This window comes from Canis lupus, chromosome 14 (genome assembly GCF_003254725.2).
Source record: "Canis lupus dingo isolate Sandy chromosome 14, ASM325472v2, whole genome shotgun sequence".
Classification (NCBI taxonomy): Eukaryota; Metazoa; Chordata; class Mammalia; order Carnivora; family Canidae; genus Canis; species Canis lupus.
The window spans coordinates 54,022,091-54,044,336 of record NC_064256.1 but is presented as its reverse complement, the minus strand read 5'-3'; the positions used below and the strand labels follow the sequence as shown (position 1 = coordinate 54,044,336).

The following is a 22,246-nucleotide window of genomic DNA, read 5'->3' as shown; positions in this document are numbered from 1 at the left end:
CCAAAGGCAGGCGCCAAACCGCTGCGCCACCCAGGGATCCCTTCATTTGTTTTTCTAATGGCTTGAGGTATAAATTTAGGTTGGGATTTTTCTTGTTTCTTGAGGTAGGCATTTATCGTTATGAACTTCCCTTGTAGATCTGCTTTTGCTGCATCCATTATTTTTGTTATGTTGTAGTTCTATTTCATGGTCTCAGGGCATTTTTTGATTTGTCCTTTGACCCACTGGTTGTTCAGCAGACTGTTTAATTTCCACATAATTGTTAATTTTCCATTTTTCTTGTAACTGATTTCTAATTTCATACCACTGTGGCTGGAAAAGATGCTTAATAGGATTTCAATCTTCTTGAATTGATTTAGACTTACTCTGTGGCCTAACATACTCATTCCATGTAAAGAATGTGTATTGTTACTTTTGGGTATAATGTTCTGTGTGTATCTGTTAAGTCCATCTGGTCTAATGAGCTGCTTAAGGACAATGTTTCCCTATTGATTTTCTATCTGGATGATCTATTGATGAAAGTGGGGTATTAAAATCCTCTACTATTATTATATTACTGTTTTTCCTTTTGGGTCTGTAAGTATTTCCTTTACATATTTAGGTGTTCCTCCGTGGGTAGTTAAATATTTAAAATCTTATATCCTTTTGTTGGATTGACCCCTTTTGTCAGTATATGATTATCTTGTCTCTTTTTATAGTAACTCATTCACTCATTCATTGATGTTAATTATTCATGAGACACACAGAGAGAGAGAGATGCAGAGATACAGGCAGAGAGAGAAGCAGACTCCCTGTAGGGAGCCTGATGTGGGACTCGATCCCAGGAACACAATCTGAGCCAAAGGCAGACAATCACTGAGCCACCCAGGCTTCCCTTACAGTCCTTATTTTAAAGTCTATTTTGTCTGATCTAAATATAGCTACTCTTTCTTCTGGTTTCAATTTCCATGGAAGATCTTTTATTAAACATCCCTTCATTTTGAGTCTGTGTGACTATACATCTGAAATGGGTCTATTGTAAGTAACACATAGATGAGTCTTGTGTTTTCATCCAACACTTTTAAGGAAAGGATTTAGTCCATTTACATTTAAGTAATGTACTTACTGCAATTTGTATTTTCCCCCTGTTTTGTAGTTCTTCTGTTTCTTCCTTTCACTGCTCTCTTCCTTTGTAACCTATGATTTTCCTGTATGAATGTGGTATGCTAAGATTGATTTCTCTTTTTCATATTTTGTGTATCTTCTATAGGTTTTTGCTTTGTAGTTATTAACAGGTTTAAATACAATGACACTTCTAACAGTCTATCTTAAGTTTATAACTCATTTTAATGCATTCTAAAGCTCTACGTTTTTACTTTCTCCCTCTTTTTATCTTAAGTACTTATTGTAGTTTTATTTTTATTACTTTTTTCTTTTAACTTTCATACTACCCTTGTAAGTGATTAATCCACGTTTACAACATTATCCTGAATTTTACTATACTTTCATATGTGTTCCTATACTAACTAGTGCCCTTTCCCCTCAGCTTAAACATTACTGTTCAGTGGGCTTAACTCTTTTCTTTCTGGAAAATGCTTTCTCTCTCCTGAAATCCAGAACTTAGTTGTGCATTTTTTTCTTTCAGCACTTGAAATTTATCATGCCACTCCCTTCTGTCCCACAGGTTCTACTGAAAAAATCTGAGGATACTCTCTAGGGGTTCCCTTGTATATATGTTGTTTTTTCTCTTGCTGCTTTTAAGATTCTCTCCTTCTGTTTAACTTTTGACATATTAATTATAATGTATCTTGGTATGACTTGGGTTCATCATATTTGGAAATCTCTCAGCCCTCTATATCTGGATGTCTGTTTTCTTCAGCAGGTTGGGAAAATGCTCAGCCATTACTTTCTCAAATAACTTTTCTGTCCCTTCTCTCTGTGATCCCTTCAATGTGAATGCTGGCCCACTTGATGTTGTCACATAACTCCCTTAAGCTATCTTAACTTCTCCATTCTTTTTTTCTTTCTGCTGCTCTGATGAGGTAAGTTCCACTGCTGTTTTGAGTTCACTGATCCTTTCTTCTGCTTCATATAGTCTGCTGTTGAATCCTTCTATTATTATTTTTTTTTTTTGCTTTGTGACTTCCATTGGGTAATTTCTTACATTTCCATCTCTTTAAGTTCTCACTGTGTTCACTCCTCTCAAGTTTGATGAACATATTTAAAATCATTATTTTGAACTCATTGTTAGATAAACTGCTTACCTCCACTTAATTAAGAACTTTTTCTTAGGCTTTGTCTTGTTCTTTTAAAACCTAGTCCTCTCTTTATTCATTCTTCTTGACTTTCTCTGTTGGCTTCTGTGCATTAGATAAAACAGCCACCTTGCCCATTGTGAAGAAGCACAGTGGCTTTATGTAGCAGATGAATCTTACCATTCAACCCTATCCTAGCTCTTGGTTGTATCTCAAACCTTTGTGATTGTCCAATAGCCTACTTTATTTTTAGTGGCTCCCAGTGGTTGAGAGCGTGCTAAAACTTATCAATGTTCTTCTACAAGGAAAGGATCTCAGTCAGCACCTAGATTCAAACTGTTTGGAAGACAGACCCCGCCTGACCCCTCAGCCCCTGCAGCGATAGCTTTTAAAGTATGCAAAAATACTTGCATAGTCTTGTAGGAACTACAAGTATGAATCCCACTGGCTTCCAAGGCTTAGGCAATCTAGAGGTGTCTACTGGGTGACAGTTAAAAAATTAGGGCAGCAGATGGATATACAAGTTCCTTTAGGAAGATGCAAGTAATCCAGAGCAAGGTAGGAGGAGAGCTTAAAGAAAGCATCCATAGGTCCGTGGCTCTGGAATGCTTATTGTTAGGCTCCTAGATATATGCCCCATCTGAAGCCTGCCCAAAGTCAAAGCTCATGTTAAGCAAATAGGCTTCTCTCACAGAAACACTAGGGGGATGTTTCACTCTGCTATTTGTGCAATGCCCTAGGCAGCTGGCCCAGAACAGTCCCTCCTGTGTTAGTCTGTGGGACCCAGGAACACAGGCCCTGCTGTCCACCAAGACTTGGGCACCAGACACCTGTTCTAAGCTCATCTGGTATTCTAGACAACAAAGATAGGGCCCCCATTCTGAGGTCTCTGGAGAGGATTGCAGTGTCTTAGCTGGAGGGAGGCAGAGGGAAAGCAACCTCCCTAAGATGGTAGCTGCCAGCCTGTTAGTTACCTGTCAGTTCTCAGACTATCCTTCCAGGCCCCTAGATGTGTGTTAAATTAGATGCCTGCCCCTAATACTGACACTTTATTTAAAGAGTATTTACTTATCTTCAGCTCTAGGCACCTCTAGCTGCCTCTATACTGGGCCATGGGGCATGTGGGTCCGAGAGCACAAGCCCCTTACTAACCTTTCCTCAGTTTAACAGTCTTTTTTGGGTCTTGGGGATGCAAGTCCATTGGCTTAAAACTAGATGTTTGGGGGCTCATCTATTAGATGCAGCCTTAAAGGTTAGGGTGCCAAAGGTGGGGTTCAAACCCTTCGCTCTTCAGGGAGAAGCTCCAGGTGTTGAGTTTCCTTCTAATTGTGGGTCACTGCACCAAGGTGAGCTTTACAACAAGACTGCATCTCAGCCACTCCTGCGTGCTTTGGATGTGGGTTTTTTTCTTTGCCATATGTGAAAGATTCACACAGCTAGTTTCTAGGTTCTTTCAGGAGAAATGGTTCCATATGTAGCTGTAGATTTGGGGTGTCACTGAGAGGAGGTGAATTCAGAATCGTACATTGACATCTTGAACAAGAACTCCTATATCAGATGCTTAGTCATCCATTATTAGCTTATTACTGAACCCCACAGGATTGCCCAGGTTACCTGTGACCCAAGATCTTGGTGGAACACACACATAAAAAAGAGAAGCTGTCCGTGTTCACAGGGCTGGCATCAGGCACCCTAATTCTCCAGGCGCTTGCATCTCTGCAATCCAAAGAGCTGAGAGGCCCTGGTAGTTACTGCACACTACTGGTGGCAGGACTGCATCTCCAGCAGGGGGGATAGGCCTCCCACAGGCAAGAATAGCCTTGCATTGAGAAGGCCCAGGATGTGCTCCCCAGTCCTGATAGAAGAGCCAGGCCCCAACCAAAGAGGCACAGCAGTCTGACAGACATTCCAAGCAGATGAAGAAGAACAAGCTGAGTGAAATGAGACACCAAAGCACATTTCAAAGCAGTGCACAGGAGGTAAATCCTGTTATTTATGGAATTAATTTGTGAATCAATGATGGCATTGTTACTCTTTCCACATCCCTCCCTCTCCACCCATGTTATCTATTAATACCATTTGGTTTTGGGTTTTTTTTTTTTTTTTTTTTTTTATGGCCTCAGATGAACAGGACAGCATGACATTGAAATTATAAGGTATAAATACCTCCACCTTAATTTAGTGTACAAACAATTCTGGAGCCAAGAAAATCCATGAACATGTTGTTTGCAAGTAGTCTAATACTGACAAACCTGTTTTCTCATCCAATAAAAATCCTGTAGCCTTGTTATTTTAAATTGTAGAAAAGAAGATAAAAAATAAAAATCCTCTTAATTAGCTGCCTCTCGATGCTCTGTACTTCATCTGGGCCACCCCCAACTGAGGTTTTCCTGAGTCACAGCTCATTACCTACTGTGGCCATTCGGGCCAGTGAATACCAAAGAAATGCCACAACTGTCTGTGGTGGTTGTCTGTCTGTTTGGTTTTGGTGAGGCTTCTAGCAACAAGGAAATGGCATTCTTGGAGGCACAAAAACCTATTTTCTAAGTCTTGACTCTGTCACTTACTGGCCAAATGACCTTCAACAAAATCATTTCACTCAGTATCTATATGCATATAATGAAGAAAATGATCTCCAAATTCTTTCCAGACACTAAGTTTCTATGAAAATCTAGCTCAAGGTCTTTTCTTGGCATGGAACAGAGCCATTACATGGCTTTACACAATATTCAAAGTACAATGGAAAGTTAATTAATGCTGAATATGTGTTGATCCCAAGTTGGCTAAGCCCCAGGAGCAGATGGTCTGATGGCATGTGTTAGGTGAAGAGAAAGTAAAGGTGGCCAGGTAGTCGGGAGGTTATTCAAAGGCACACAGGCAAGAACATGCTAGTTTTAGAGATGCAAATGGCTCAATATTATTGGGGTAGGGAAAACCAAGGAGAAAGCTTCCAATTTTCCATTTTCGAAAAGAGGAGGCAGTAGCAGCACCAGTGGTACCAATATGGTGTCAGGGGACTGATAAAGGGACTTTGAGGAATATAATAGAGGTGGTCGGATCAACAGAAGTTGATAAGACCATGGATGAGGCACTGATGGGAAGACTCCAGTCAGGTATGACTCCCTGGTTTCTGGAGCCACTTACTAAGAAATATAGGAAGAAAAATAGTGTGCCTTAGAGGCACCTGGGTGGCTCAGTCAGTTAAGCATCTGACTCTTGACCTCAGCTCTCGTCTTCATCTGAGGGTTGTTAGTTCAAGGCCCCATCCTGGGCTCCAAGCTGGGCGTGGAACCTACTCCTACTTAAAGGAATCTACTTAAAATAATATAATACTTTAAATGTAAGACATGGTAAATCTGTCAAATGGAAATGTTCAAGAGGTGGCTGGAGCCACTGGCCTAGAGCCTGAGAGAGAGAGAGAGGTCCAGGCTAGGGCACCCCAGGTAGCTGAAATTCTTATAATGAATAACATTATTAAGGCGTCCAGGGAGAAAGTAATGAGCAAAGGAGAAGGGGACAAACAACACTTGAGAAAAGGACTGAGGAAAAGTGACGACTTACCAAGGGCGTAAAAACTCCAAGGAAGGGAGGTGCCATGGAAATAGGAAAGAAAAAGATTTCAAGGAGATTGTGTCAAATACTACGCTGAGCCAGAGAAATTTCAGTGATGTAATAGGGATGAAAGTGAATAGCAGTGGGAAGAGGAGTAATTGAAAAATGAAGTAGAGCCTGCACATGCAGATATCCTTTTAAGAAATCTGTGCAGGGAAAGCGTCTTCTCCCTATGGAGAGTGAGGGAAAATTTCTGCGAGTTTCATTTAAAGAGAGTGGTGACAAAAGAGAAGAGCCATGGTGCAAAATGGAGAGCGCAGGTCTGCTTGTCTGCATCCTTCACTGCCATGTCCGGTTCCCAAAAGGGTGCCTGCCCCAGAAAAAGCTTGATAATGACTTGTTGAATGAATGACGGACATACTAGGGGTTTGCTAAGGAATTCTGAGACCCAAGACCACACATGGGTCATGATGGTGATTTATAGGGAGGTTGAGGTTTCCTCAGTAGTGCTCAGCTCCCGTGGCACAGAGAGGAGTTGCAAAGACAGTCCAGACTGTGGTTCTGAAAGGCAGGGATGCCAGAAGGACAGGGTCTCATCAAGGGATCCAAGCATCAGGAAAGAAGACACTCTATGGATGGCCGGACAGATACAATGGGTTCAACCAGGCTTCAAGAGCCAGTATGCTCCTACTCCTTTCTGGGTAGAAGTATAATTTTTAAAAAGTAACAGAATAATCAAAAGCACTAGGTTTAAAAATAAAATGGGACTGCCCTACAGACTCGGGTACACAGGCCTGGGCACAGGGCAGATCTTTCAATACCTGTTGACTTCCTGAAATTCATTTGTACGGCCTGAGGCGGAGATTACTTTTGGTTTTTACTTCATCTTCTCCTGTCACCCCAGAGAACATATTTTCCAGGAGACATCTACCACCGATGTTGAAAAGTTCTTTCTAAAATAACTCCTCTTCTGTCATTCCAAAATGCAATTTCTGCATCCCTCGCTGAGCATAATTATTAGAAAAAAAAATAAACTTCAGCTTCTAGTGTCAACTTTAAATTATGTTATGTTATGGGGATAGTATTCCCCAAGAGGTCCAGTTCTTCCAGTTTGATTTCCCAAGAGAATTCAGAGTAGAGATTTAGGCAGGTTTAATATGTCTTTGGAAAACTAGTATATCAATCCATTTTGCTCTTTTCTTTCAATTATCTTCATATTTCCCTGCAATTCCTGGATTTCTTAATCTTTTGAGGAGACAACTACTATTTATTTGTATGAATATTTTCCCTCTCAAAAGAAGGAATATCATGAATTTCCCTGAGCAAACTGTTTTCTCATTCAATTTTACACTGCCTGCCTCCTCTACCTGCCTGACACCATGTCCACCACTTTCTATTTTCTCTTCTACCAGGGTCCTGTGCTGGGAAGAGGGCCTGAGGTCACAGTATGTTATATATCAATTAAAATCCTTTCAAAAGATTGGCCTGAGACCCCACAAACAAAATTTTCACCAGGTTGTTGACTTTTGATGTATTTCCTGTTTTTTCCTGTACTTATTTATGGAGAGTTAAATAAAGACTACCCAAATTGTGGCATGCAAAACCACAGAAATCATTTTCTCCATGGCTCTGTATCCTGATATTGCTGACTAGGGTGTGGTTAAAAAATAATTTTATAAAAGTACGCATGAAAATGTAAACATGAGAACAACGGTTACTTGGGAATTTACTATGTGACATAGTTTTTAAGGTGGAAATTTACGCTTATTTCAATTTCATAGGAGCCAAAAAAGAAAGCTATTAAAAAAATCTGTGTTTTTGCATTATGAAAACTGCACACGGAAATATAAGGTTATAAAGAATGCTGAGGATGTAGCAAAGCAGGGTAGAGCCTGGTATTGGTTGTTTTGTGTGCTGTGGACAAAATATTTTTAAAGGTGTAAAATAAAAATGATTTCAAAGGAAACCAAAATTGTTAAAATGTTAAAACGTTAAAACTTGACATAGAATAAAAATAGGTGCTTCTAACACACCAACTACCATGATTTTACAGTAGTGGTTAACATAAATAGTATTTCAGGGTTTCTGCAAGAATGGTAATAGGATATGAAAATATCAGCGACAAAGTCAGAGATCTATTATTTCCATTTCTAATTGAGGGAAAGCTAGATTTCAAGTATAGAAGTTAACGAAAATAATTTTTTTTTCTCCCAAAGCTAAGAACTCCTCAACTGGAGAATTGTAAGTGGATATTTCTAAAAAGCTTCCTAGTGTATTCAACTTAAACTTTATAAGAAAAAATTTTATCATGCAAGAAGTTTTCAGAAATAAGCCAAACTTTTACCATCAGCTCCCCTCTATCCTATTTTATACTAAACTAAGAATTATACAAAAAATTGTACTAGTTGAACACTATACATTACTAAATTAGTGCAAACATTTCTAAGAGAAATTATACACATTTCTTCTACATTACTTCAATTAGTTTTAAAAATCACATTCTCAAATAACCCTGCCTCACTCCAAACAGTGCAGCAACTATGTATTCTGAAAGACATCAACTCCAATACCACGAGAGTCTAATTCAACCTTGAACAAGAAATCATTGTTTAAAAAATTTGGGGTCTTGGCTTAAAAGATATAGCCCTGAAAATCTCCATGTACCCATACTCACAAACATACAAGCTAAGAATAAACCTATCGGAAAATAATATTAAAACATCACTACTGAAAATGTGATGAATCACTGCCATTTGGGTTCCTCTAAATTGCAATAAACTGTTCAATGAAATCATGCAAAACTTCTAAGTCAGGAGGGAGAGAAAGTGAGAAGATGAGACAAAGGGGCGGTGGTGATGAGGATAGGCAGATGGACAGATACATAGAAGGTATACTTTGGAGTAATAACCAAAATGAGCCAAAACTCTGCTTGCAGGCTAGATCTGCAACGAGAGAAGCTTCTCTAGGGATAAAACAGACCTATTCCTGGAGATGAAGGACACCCTTTTGTTCCTGTTCCTTTGGAATCTTTTTTTAACCTGTTCCAAATTAATTTCACCCCAATACTACAATTCTCTATTCTTAAACATTTTTGGGCGTATTTAAGCAAGTGAGACAATAGATCTTTTGATTATACAGGGATGATGGTGGGGGCACACAAAGAAAAGAACTAAAAGAAAAGAATAAAACATGGGGCAAAAAAAACCTTGGGAAATTTATGAAGGCACCAAGACAAAAAATACACGGTAGAGTATCATCAAAAACGGTTTTAGTTGAAGTCAAAGGAACATGACTATAACCTAGTTAGACTTAACGGTTTGAATTTTCTCTTTCTTCCAGATGGTCAGTAGGCAGACCACATGACTTTTGGGCATAAATTATTAGTATGGATTACACATCAGTATTTTTTTCAGTTTATTAGCTTATTTAAGTATTTTCATTCATTAATCCTCAAATCCTAATTTTTTTTTTCAATGTAAATACTGTAGCTAAAGTGGTAAATTTTAGGTTAAAGTGAAACACAAAACATCTCGGTTTATCTGAGCGTCTGAGACTTTTGCTGAAAGTGGTCACCTCCAATATTTGAAGATAAAAATTATATCCAATGAGCAATACTTTGATACTATTTTCCTTTTATATACTTCACAAACAGCAAGAGACTCATGAGTCATCAGCCAGTTTTTGTCAGAAGATTCAAAACATCCTGCACATTCTGTATCTTTTCCCAAAAACTTCCTCCTTTGAGAATTGTAGTATTACGCAGTGTCTAGTGCTATTATTGTAACTATGAAATAATTTTTTGAAATCCTTCTAAAACGAATGGAAACTTTTATCATAATTACCATCGTTCCAAAAGATAAAATATTTTCTTAAAATGGAAGGTTTCCAAAGCTGTAATATCCATGCCAAATCCTACTGGTCATCTGTAAGATACGTGGCTCAATAAATGTATAGCACCTGCTGTAGTAAAGTGCTTAGAGGTAGGAGGCACTTTCTAAGATCACCCCAAAGCATAGCTGCTTTCTTTACATGGTCCATAACTGGAGAAGGATACAATATAGATACGGATATCAGTAAACTACAGCATAAGGCATATATCTCCTCCCATCTCTTTCTGAGACATCCTATTCTCACCTCCAGTAGCTCATTACCACTAACAATCACCCAATATCTCTCATGTCTGAAAACATTCCCCCCTTCAGCAAAATTCCTTGAACTGGAGTAGCCCAGACTTGCAATCTTCAATTCCTCTTTTCATTCTCTCTAGAACCAACTTCAATTAGACTTTTGTCCCCATCACAACACCAAAAGTATGAAGGTCACCACAATGTCAAGGGTCACCTCTCACTTATCCTTTTGGATATCTCAGTTGAATTTGACGCATGGTCATTCTCTTTATCTTGAAACACCTGTCTTCATTTGGTTTTCAAGCTGTCCCTCTTTAGTGGTGCCTTCACCATCACCAGTTACTCATCCTTTTTTTTTTTTTTTTTTTTTTTTTTAATGGTTTGTCTTCCTTTTCTGACCTCTCTACATGGAGTAGTCCAGGGCTCAGTTTTTAGAATGCTTACCTTTACCTGCATCCTGAGCAGTGGTTCTTAACTCTGTATGCACACTGAAATCCTGTGGGGGGCTTGGAAAGGATATTGATACCTTAGCCACTCCTACCCCATTCCAAATGAATTAGAATCTCTGGGGGCAAAGCCCAGCGAGTGGTAATGTCCAGAAGCTCTTACTCCAAATACCCAGTGCTAAATTTGAGAACCCCAGTTCTAGGTGATGCCATCCACCGAGCATTCAATACCTTGATGACTCATAAAATATATCCTGGGCTGCAGACCATTCCTCTGAATTATAAAGTTATCCTCAGATCCATGACTATGACCAAAATCCTTCTCCTCCACCAATGAAGACTGTTCTTCCCGTAGTGACAACTTATTACTTTAGGCCAAAAAACTTGGGAGTCATCCTTGACTTTTGTCTTTCTCTCATACTGAAATCTCATCATTCAGTAAATCTTACTCTACCTTCAAAATATATCCCTATGTCACAACATCTCACCACCACCACCTCACCCTGATCTAACCCAGCCATCTCCCATCTGAATTCCCGCGAGAGGCACACAGCAGGCCTTGATCTTCAGCTTTTGCGTGCCTGTTGTAGTGAACTCTCAGCACCAGAAGCAGGTGCTGCTGACAAATGGTAAGTTAGATCATGTCCTTCATCTGTTCAAAATCCTTACAATGGCTCTTCAGCATTCTCATTAGCTGTTCTCCCTTCGCTATTCAAATGTCTGAGGACCTTCAATTTTGAAGTAAGATGTCTGAAGCTGTCCAATGTCTTTACTTGTAGGTACCACACAAGAGGTAACAGGATTCCATTACCATTATCTTTCTTAAAAACTCGAGGAAAAGAATCACAACTTTTATCAGATTCTCAAAGAAGCCCAGGAACCAAAAATGAATCACTGTCTAAAAGACTATCATAATCAATATGCCAATTTATTCCAGGTTAGGTCTTAACCTTTTCAAGCTTTTGCCTGCAACAGTAATTCAGTCAAGAGTAGGCCACATAATACATTTTAAAATTAACTTCTATTTATGTAATGGTTTCCTTATTTTTCCTACACTTTTCTTCTAATTCTTTAACTGCCTGTTTTACTTGTTGATGCTGTATTTCCTTTCTTATACTGCATATAGTTAAGCTATGATTTAAATGCAATCAGGGGCCTTACCCATCTTAAATATAAGAGGCTATAAACTTCCATCAACTTATGGTCTAAAATGCAACAATCAGAAATTGGGAACTCCGAATCCTAACTGCCCACCCGGTCAATGCCTTCCATTCCAATGCCAGTTAGTGTTCTTGGAATGGGGTAGGAGTAGGGGCTTGAGATAGGCTTTTTAATCACTTGAGGTCACATTTCCTCATACCTAGTCAGTAGAGTCATCTAGGTTAACAATTCAGTAAATGCTTCTCTGGTCACTCAATTCTCTTTGGGAAATATATATAACTACATAATTCAGTATAATTGAACTCAAGAGTCAAACTCTAAAGAACCTATATGCTGGCTCCTGAAGAAGTTAACACCTTTACTTTTTACATATTCAAATTTTTCCTCCCTCCTAGATCCTTTTCATTGAAATGTAAACACATTCAAAGCCATCTTAAAATAATACCTAACAAACAAACAACCTCCCTGGACCCACTCTTCCACCCCGGTTTTTAGCCTTTCTAGAACTATTGTTCTCAGTATGTTTCTTCAACATTCCACAACCCACATCATCCTGGCTTCTCCATGAAAATGGCTCTAAATTACGTCACCAAATGACGTCCACAATGAAATCCAACAGAATTATTTCAGTATTCATCCTGCTGAACCTGTCAATTATCTGGTCCTTTTCCTAAAACATTCTTTCCATGACACTACCCTTTCCAGTTTTTTTTTCTCAGCAAGATAATCATCCACTTCTCTTTGCCTCTGACCTCTCCCGAGGGTTATCTTATCAGTGTCTTGGCCTCACTCTGACTTACTCTATTTGACATCACCTGTAGTGCAAAGTCTGAACTTTCCATGGGACTGTCTCCCAAGCACGTAAGCTAAACCCACATTCCCAGCCCACCAAGCTGGCTGGCCTCCAGTGATCCCTGAGTCACTTAGTTTTCAGCCATCTGATCTTTTCTCTTAAATCTCTTACAGAACTCATCCAAATTCAGTTTCAAATGTTCTATGAGAATATAAACTAATGTACTTGGTCAAACTCCCCCCAAACTCCAATTGTGTATTTCCAAATGCTGTTGGACTGTATATCATCATTTAAAATCGAACTGGTCTACAGTTCAACTCAAACTACACTGAGCTATTCATGATTTCCTAATTTCTATTAATTTTCTAATTCAGTTAGTTGAGAAAATGAAGGACCATCCTGATTAGGATGTACGGCTGACTACTATTGAGTTCTACTCACATTTAACCCTGGGCTAGGACCCAGCACTTAATCCTGAAACCCTAAAGCAAACCTCTGGTTCTAACTGCTCACATCTACACAAACCATGGGGTTGAAAATAAAGTTTCATCCTAGAGCAGGGCGGCTGCTGTACCTACTTAGTGCCGTTTGCCGTTTGACGTAGTAACAGCACCACCTAAATAAACTTTTCATCATGAAAGAAAAAATTAAAACTCTGGTGTATTAATAGGGTCTTAAGACTGATTCAATTTTTCCATTTAGCCTATTATTCTAAAGCGGAGTTTCTAAATAGTCTCTTGGCTCTGTCACCCCACACCCCAGAGCTTCCTGGCCAATCTATCTGTATCTCTATTGTTTTATTTCCTCCCCACCCACCTCCTGAGTGAATGCTAAGCTAATTTAATTGTCAGAGCAGTGGTGGAAGCATCTTGTCTACAAAACCCAAAAGCCAAAGGTAAAGGAGGTAAAATCCACACATAGCTGATGGCTCCTTCTCTTCTTTAACCTGGCCTGCAAAGTGGTCTACTCTTTTAAAAGACGCAGTTCTGAAATGCTTCAAATGTTAAATTCTATCTATTTCAGAACCTTATAAAATCTTTTCTGTGCTCATCAAAGTGATAGGTACGAGAATAATTTACTCTAGAACATAAATTATATAGTTAACCTCTTTTCCTAAACTCTAAAAGAAGTGTACTTAAATATTTACAGTTGGTCCTAATGACACAGTTACCATTTATAAATACTTTGGATAGATAATTGGTTCAGTTTAAAAAAAAAAAACTGATTAAATATCTCAAGTGAGTAAAAATGATTTATATGTGCAGAATGATTTATACTCTGACACCGTCAGCTTTGATCATGCCTTTTTCCCTCACACACCCATCTCATTGTATTACTGTTGTTCCACTGAGTTTGTTAGTTGACCAGTGAAATTTACTAATGGCCTGTTTTCCACTGGACTGGCAAATACTGCCTCGGAAAGCAGAATTCTAAACCTTTCTCCCACACAATCATTTTGACATGGAATGGAAGGCACAGTGCCTGAGAAAACAGCACAAAACAAAACATCATCCAAGCAAATTAAGTATTTTGAGGAATGCAGCGACAGATCTTGCCAAAGCCACAGAAAGTTTGTTTCTGGAAGCTCAGATTATAACACTACAGTCATATCATAAAATCCTATTATTCTTCCACTAAAATACTTGTATTTCTATAATTACAGGCAAAACTGACGTTTTTATGGGGGAAAAAGAATGTAAGATTTTATAATATTATGTAACGGAGAATGAACAATTCAATTTGAATTTTACCTTTTTTTCTGGTTTTAGGGGTTGGGCACATGTTGTTGAGTGAGGACCACAATGATGGGGAAATGATGGGGATGAGAGGCCAAGTTCTGAGTTCGAGTCCTACCTCTGGAGTTTCTTTTCACCTCGTGCTGACCTCAGATGTTTACACTCCTAGAGCTCCACATTTCTTGCCCTTGCGGATTTTAGCCATTGAGGTTTCAACCATCACGTCTATGCAATGCTAAAGAACAAGTACCTGTGTTCTCAGGTTTATGCTCCTTACTTGCTTCAACATTGTCTGAACACAGTATTACATGCCCGACTCTAGGCTCTGCTGGAAATTAGAAGAAGACGGTATTCTCTCTTTGCCTTCAGTGAAATTACGTTTTAGTGCAGGAAGACAGATAAAGTTCAGTATCACTGTGAATGTGGAAGGTGCTAGGGGGACACAAAAGAGGGACAATTAGCTCAAAATTGAGCACCAGAAGATGATGCCCAAGTTGCAATTTTGAAAAATGCACAGCTCAAAAAGGCAAAGGAAATTATGAGAACATTCCAGGCTGAGGGGAGAGAAACAGCAAGGGCATTTAGTTGTGTCACTTAACCACAGGTCCAGGGACTTCTAACGACTGCAGTAAGGGCACACCTTCAAACACATGGAATTATGTCAAGGTTTGTAGTGAGGGAGGGTAGGGGAAATCAAGGAAGGGGGGCAGGGCAGGATGTGTCTCATCACCGGTGAGCTTTCCTTTTTTTTTTTTTAATATTTATTTATTCATGTTAGACATGGGGAGGGGGCAGAGACACAGGGAGAAACAGGCTTTATGCCGGGAACCCGATGCGAGACTTGATCCCGGGACTCCAGGATCACACCCTGAACCAAAGGCAGGCGCCAAACTGCTCACCACCCAGGGATCCCCAACCGGTGAGCTTTTCAAACAGTCATGCTCAATTGTACTACATCCCCTCTGAAGGCTGTGTGCCCCACTCAGACTCCCAATCATGCCTCGTTCCTCCCATGACACTACTGTGCCCTGTCTCTCCAGTATAAACTCCTATGCTACAAATACAAGGGGAAATACACCGAAAAGGGGGAGGAAGTCGGCTCTAAAAAGATGAAAAAGCTCAGACAAGTAGGAAGCCAAGAGTATAGGTCGAAGAAAGGGAAGCAGAGAAAAACCAGTAAAATTGGACGACTGGGCTTAGGTCTATCCAAAGACTTTCTAGAGCTTGGTAGCATCCCAGCTCAACAAGTCTAAAGTAATTCATCAAGTCATATATGGCAATAGTTACTTTTAACGTACAAAAGGATTATAAAAGCAATCTGTGCGTGGGTGCTCACTAGGTAGCCACACTGAACAGGTAAGAAGGCATCTGGTTTTAAGTAATTCCTGCATTACAGAGAGAAAATAATTTTTGTCCAAGAAATAGACACTGGATATAAAATGGTGTCCTTCAGAGAAGATTATTAAAGCTTGGAGGAACAAGGCATCCCAGGGTTGCTGTGGACTTGCCCTTTGTCACATTTCCAGTCTCAATGCTCCTAACTCAGCTTTGACAACAGTGAACCGTTGATGGTTCTCTGAACAAAACACATTAATCCATAACACCCTTTCAGCCTTGAATGTCTCTCTCTCTCTACCCTCAAGTCTCTGTTGAGTCTCCATTGCAGTTCACATTCCTAACCCAGGTAAGTTCCTCAGGTGACGCTGCTGTCACTATCATCATTATCAAACACTTCATCTGAGCCAGATGGCTGTTCTAACTCCAAGGAATCTGATATCAACTCAATTCCTCTTTACAACAATCCTATGAAGAAGTATGAATAATATCCCCATTTTATATTTAAGAGACTGAAGCATATAAAGCCTACAGAAGATTACATTATGGGACAGTAATAAAGCTAATATTTGAGCTGAAGCAGACTGGAAGCTTCCAGCATCTATGCTCTAATTACTAGGCCACGCAGCCTCTGTGTGATTAAAAGGCGATGGATCCTAGGTACTGTTATATACACAAGGCTCTTGACTGTCTTCTTCAGCATTTATGTTCAAGGAGCTTCTGGGGCTGGAGATGTATATATGATGGCACATTAACCCAAAACATACAAAGTATGTTCTAGACACATCTTTGTTGAAACAATCTTTACACAAATATAGAGCTGTAACTGGCGCACCTAAAATGTGTTAGGATTTACCATTCCTATGATAAGAAAAGTGTCTTAGAGTCTAATGAAAACCCTTGGCAATTTGAATATTATATGATACTAAATTATACTATAATTATTTCAAAGGTCAAGAATCTTAAACATTTAGTCTTAAAACTCTCCACCTGGCTGATGCAATCAGAAAATTAAAGAATGTATGAAAATACTTAATTATACAAAACAAGTAGAATCTACCTATTTAATAACCTTTAAATAAAAGGTACAATATTTCCCAACATGGTATTCTTTTTCTTCTATTGCATAAAAGGAACTTTTTAAAATAACATTTTTTTTTTAATGAATTTGAGTACACATTTTCTTTTCTAGTGCTAGTTTCAAGGAAGAATAGGATAAAGGTGTGTGAAATAAAACACTATCACTTATTAACTGGTGGGAAACCATGAAGCTACTGTCCTGGGCACCACCATTTAAAAAAAGAAGAGAAACAGACTCAGGTAAGTCTAGCCTCCTAAAGAATTTACAGTCTGGTAGGAAAGGAAAACAAGCACAGGGCAAAAGCGTGTAAATTCCTTTCAAAGTTTTAGTAAGAAAGGCTTCTAGAAGGCACATGTATAAGAAGATCCTTGCCTAACCCCTAGGTGACCCAGTCACCATCCAGTGGTGGAGTGACCAGTAATTACCTTTACCTCAGGGAAATTTAATAAGGCAAAATACCAGTGCTTAAGAGCATAGACGGTGGAGCCAGAACGTCTAGGGTTCAATCTCATCTCTACCATATACCAATTGATGTCAGTGGGTTCACTTGGCCTGTCTTTTATAAATGAGAAAACTGAGGCCCAATTAGATAATTACATAGAGTCGACTGACTTACAGTGCTTTGGGGAGGGTAAAATGAGATCATGTGAGTGAAGGAGGAACACAGAATGAGTTAACTGACGAATCAACATAGCTTAAGAAGAGATTGGATGGTGCACATTCCTAGTTGCACCCAGGCTGTACCTAACCCACAGTTTCATCTTACGAGATGTCGCCAACATGCTGGCTCAGTTATGGGGCTGGGTCAGTCTTTAGCTCTGTGTAAGCAAGAGGTGCATATCTTTCAGTTTTTCCAAACTTGGTCAGCAAAGAGGCCCTTCCTTCTCTTAATGAAGCAAAATAAAATAGTTAATTCCATCATCTTAGCCAGAAAAATGCCTACTTGTCACTTTTATGGGCAACACAAAAATAACCACAAGCACCATTTGTACAGAAAAAAACACAATGTCAAACTATGATTAGCTGATTTTGAGGCTTACAATGGATATTACTTTGCTATTCATTTGCTCATTTTACTGTAAGAGGAACAGGCATTGACAATAAAAACTGTTAAGAAAATGTGAAACAAAAACCAAACTGAGAAAACTATTAAACCTCTCCTTTTTTTGAAATAACTTTTATCCATTTCTCTTCATGTCCTAAATCAAGCCTGTTCAAGACTAACTGTTCTGACATACAGACCTCCTGAAATCCAGATACTATCCCTGTTCAACAAAACCATTCCTGCCATTGCCCTGTCCCAACTCAGCACATATTAAATTTCTGCTCAACCAGGAATCACATATTCTGTAGAGCAAGAAACCTGCCTGAAGCAAAGCAGTTTTGCTGTGAGGACAGCATCACAGAATCTTGGAACCCAACCTAACTTGGAAGATTTCTACTCCAAACCATTTTATAGAAAAAGCTCCAGAGAAACCCGAATAACCCAGAGAGCTGGTGGCCGAGCTCGCACCTTTTGTACTTTCACTTGCCATCTACCAGTTCTGTCCTTTTTTATTGAACTACAGCACATTGCCAGAGAAGAAATTTTAACTTCAAAACTGAAAAGTCAGGGCCCAACTTTAAAAAGCATCAAAAAGCAGAAGAATACCTAATTTGGAGAATATATGAACCGGGACAAGGAAATATCCATCTAGATTTGAGCAGTTACAACAAAAGGAACATAGAGTTGGCTAAATTCTATAGCCTCACAGCTAAGTTCTGGATAGGACATTGTATGATGTATTTAGACCTCTTCATTTGTATTTCATATTACTTGTACCCCCAGTCCAATCTGGAAAAGATTTTGTGATAGAGCAGGATTATCCTTAATCCTTATCTCCCTCACATACTCACAGGACTGAGTGAGGAAGAGGAGGAGATAAACAGGGAGAGTACAACTCTTTCAACACTACTGATTTTCTTCCTTGTTTGTATGTTACTTAGGAAGCTGCACTCCTAGGGCACCTGGGTGGCTCCACTGGTTAAGCATCTGACTCTTGATTTCAGCTCAGGTCATGATCTCAGAATTGAGGGACTGAACCCCACGTCCAGCTCCGTGTTGGGCATGGAGCCTGTTTAAGATTCTTTCTCTCTCTCTGCCCCTCCCTCCACTCACACACGCTCTCTCTAATAAATAAAAATCTTAAAAAAAAAAAAAACCTGCATTCTTCTATCAAAAATAACTTCAGACACGATTTTAAAAATAAGCAAATAACGGAAAAAATTTTAAAAATTCCGGAAGCTATCTCGAGTTGGATGTATATGTACCTTTCAGGTTGGATTGAGAGACCGTTCTTTAAAATAAGTAAATATCAAATGGCAAATAAAAGGTTAAGGCTGTGATAAGTAAATTCAAATGTATAAAACAAGTAGATTTCAATTATTTCACCCAATCACCTAGAAGCAAAGATACTCTAAAGAAAATTGCATTGCCTTCCCAACTCCTTGGAGAGCCAGTTTAGTTAACAGCCTACCTCTGCTTCAGAGATGACCATACAGCTTACATGTCAAACTCATTTTAAAGTGTCAATCATGTCCCTTTCAATCTAATTAGTTTGGAAAGTAGTGTCACTGACCTGGAACTATGCAGACCATTTATTACCATATCATTTGATCAACTTAACACTCTACCTCAGTTGAGTTTGAGACACCTGTAGCCAAAATGTAATATCCTTTCTCCCACTCATTCTTGGTAACTCTCAATACAATTTCCTATTTACAACTCAATTTATCTCTATGAATAAGCATGGCCAACTTCACAGAAGCATCGACAGATTTTTCCTTATTTAAGATTTCATGGTAATTAAAATTGAAAGGTAAGGGGAATAAGGAAAAAAATCAGATATACCTGAACCAGAGGAGGAAATATCTATCTACATCTATATTTAAGAAACAGACTTGAGTTATTTGATCCCAAGAACGGCTAAAGGAGAGGAAAAAGGAAGAACAGAGGAACATGGATAGGCTGGCAGAAATCTGGGACCTTACATATGGTAGGGAGACTATTCTTTTTTAAAAAATACATAATATGGCAAGCTATTTTTTTAAGACGAGTCTGTGGGTTGTAAACTCATTGTCATCAGATGGGTTTGTGTTATACTGAAGAAAATCTCTACCTGGTTTAGAGTATTTAACCTGGCCAAGGGGAGGATGAAGCAGAAGACGTAATAACTGGCTCCTGAGAGGTCAGGGAATGCCCACGTAGCTGCACAGGAGAAACTACAGGCCAAAGCACAGTGAGCAGGGAATGAGGTAGGGCCAGAGGGGGTGGCAGTACTGGTGGCTAGAAGATGCTAGCCAGTGAAGCCAGAGATCCCCTCGCCCACTCCCTGGCAAGGATAAAAAAAAAAAAAAAAAAAATCAAATCTTTTTCTCTTTTTAGTTTTGCATTTTTAAGAACTGATTTGCAAGACAAATCTAAGCAGGTAATCTTATCACTGAACCACATAATAACACATGAATCAGGGATAGACAAAATACATGCATCCACCACTAGCATGTTGCATTTGTATTTTTAAATGTGGTATGAGAAACAGTTAAGTGTATCAATTCTATTTAAAGTAATGACTCTTCACTCTAGAAGACAAGAATCTAGAGCAGGATGTCAGCTGCTGGCACTCCCCTTCCTAGCCTGGGTTTCCCTTTGGAGAGGTTGCATTTTACCAAAATTCCCATTGTCTGAAAGATAAGCAAGTTTCCTCAATCATGTTTGCTTGATCAAGTAGTTATTGGTGAATATGACTTTGTATCTGGTCAAATAAAATAAGCATAATTCTCAAACTTACCTTCAGGTGAAGAGCCTGTCTTTTGGGAAAAGACAGCATTTACTTTACTCTTCTTACTGATATCGCTGTTTACAGACAAGCTGGACTGAATTTTTCTATGCATTTTGTGAGAAACAGGTGCTGAAAGTCTTCGATTATCTGCAGATACGTGTTTGGCCCCATGGTGAATTCCATTCCCATTGCTCAGACTTGTGTGGCCGTTCTTTATCTTGCTGGTTTCCTCCTCGCTTGGTTCCTCTGAGCATGTCGGAAGCTGAGGCAAGCGCTGGGGTTGGGCTAGACGACAGGAAAAGTTTCTCCAGTTAAAAAAGAAATATTTGAAAATCGTCAACATATATTCAGTCACAGACTTTTTTTTCTAGGCTTTACACCCATGATTCTATAAAATAGAAAGAAAGAAGTAAAATATTAATAAATATGGACAGAGAGAAAACAATTAGTAAAAAAACGAAAGTGGGAGCAGGGTCATCAAAAGTGACTTTATACAACGAATTTGAATATAACGAGAAAGACTGTTTTGTGTTTTAAGAAAATTTAAGTTGGAAATCTGAAAAGGTCACTCCACACTCATTCAACGGCAAGTATTTATTTTCTATGTACTGGGTCCCTCTTTTGTGTACTAGAAACACAGCAATATTTTCTTACTATCCCTGATAATGGGATGAAATACTTAATCATCTTTTTGGATAAAAGGAAAAGAACAATGAATCCAAGTATCAAAACTGGACAATACAGAAATACAGTTGTTTTCTTTTCAGTTTCATCTTATTTTAATTTTTAAAAGAGTTTTATTTATTTAAGTAATTTCTACACCCAATAAGGGGCTCCAACTCATGACCCCAAGATCAAGAGTTGCACGCTCTTCTGACTGAGGCCAGCCAGGCACCCACCCCTTCAATTTCACTTTAAATCCCGGAGGAAAAAATAAAATAAAATAAAATAAAATAAATAAATAAATAAATAAATCCCGGAGAAAACCTTTTCTGTATTTATTTATTTTTTTAATTTAGTACAAAAATAAACCATTATGAAAAGTTGGGAATAGAAGAGAGCTTCCTCTTAATCTGATAAAACAAATCTGCCCGAATTAAATGTCAGCACTTTAGAAATGTCCCCATTTAGGTCAGAACCAAGAAAAAGCAGCCCAGCTTCATCCCTCTTATTTGACATTACACTGGAGGTCCTTGCGAAAGCAATATAACATGAAAAAGAAATAAAAGGTCTGAGAAAAAATATTTTTGAGATGTATACATAATTTGAAGGTTCTCAGGGAAATTTAGACTACAAATTGTGAAATAAGAATTAAATAAGATACATACAAGATCAACCATATTAAAATCAACAAAGTTCCTCTATGCCAATAGTCACCAAGCAGCAAATAAGAAAAAAATGAACTCTTCACAACATAAAGGAAAAAAAGAAAAAAATAAGCCACCAAAACCTTCCCATAAGTATCTAAGAATTAAGCTAGGACAAAATGGGCAGAGATTTTTATGGCAAAAACCACAGAACAAAACTCAAGGACATAAAATCCTACCAAATGTAGAGTAAATTTTAATTCTACCCAGTTTATTTATTTAGTGTAATTCCCATAAAATTTCCAACAGGCTTTTACATGGAACTCGAGCAGCTGATCCAAAAATTTATAAGGAAGAGCAACCAAGAATCACTAAAGCAATTTTAAGGAAGAAAAAGAGGGTTACGACACTTCCCTTAGTGCATAATTAGTCTTCTTAAGAAACTACAGGAACTAAGGCCAAGTGATGTTGGTCCAGGCACAGTCAGATAACCAGGGGAAAAGCAGAGAGAGCTCCAAAGATATGTGTGTGTGTGCACATACAAGTGCATACACAGCTTATAGAAATAAACTACAGATGGATTAAATGCCTATATATGAAAAGCAAAACATTCCAGATTGAAAAACAAATATGAGGGGTGCCTGGGTGGCTCAGTT

General features: G+C 38.7%; 1 protein-coding gene across 13 annotated transcripts in view; it reads right to left on the bottom strand.

Moving 5' to 3' along the window:
- Positions 1-22,246, bottom strand: part of MDFIC (MyoD family inhibitor domain containing) — a 291,855-nt gene that overhangs the window by 31,070 nt on the left and 238,539 nt on the right. For all 13 annotated transcript variants that reach the window (XR_007402123.1, XR_007402122.1, XR_007402124.1 and 10 more), the window contains one exon: positions 20,293-20,568. Coding sequence is in view for 9 of the 13 variants with exons in the window: in XM_049093830.1 (XP_048949787.1) it covers positions 20,293-20,568 (276 nt within the window). In the remaining 4 variants the exon portion in view is untranslated. The remainder of the gene's footprint in view (positions 1-20,292; positions 20,569-22,246) is intronic.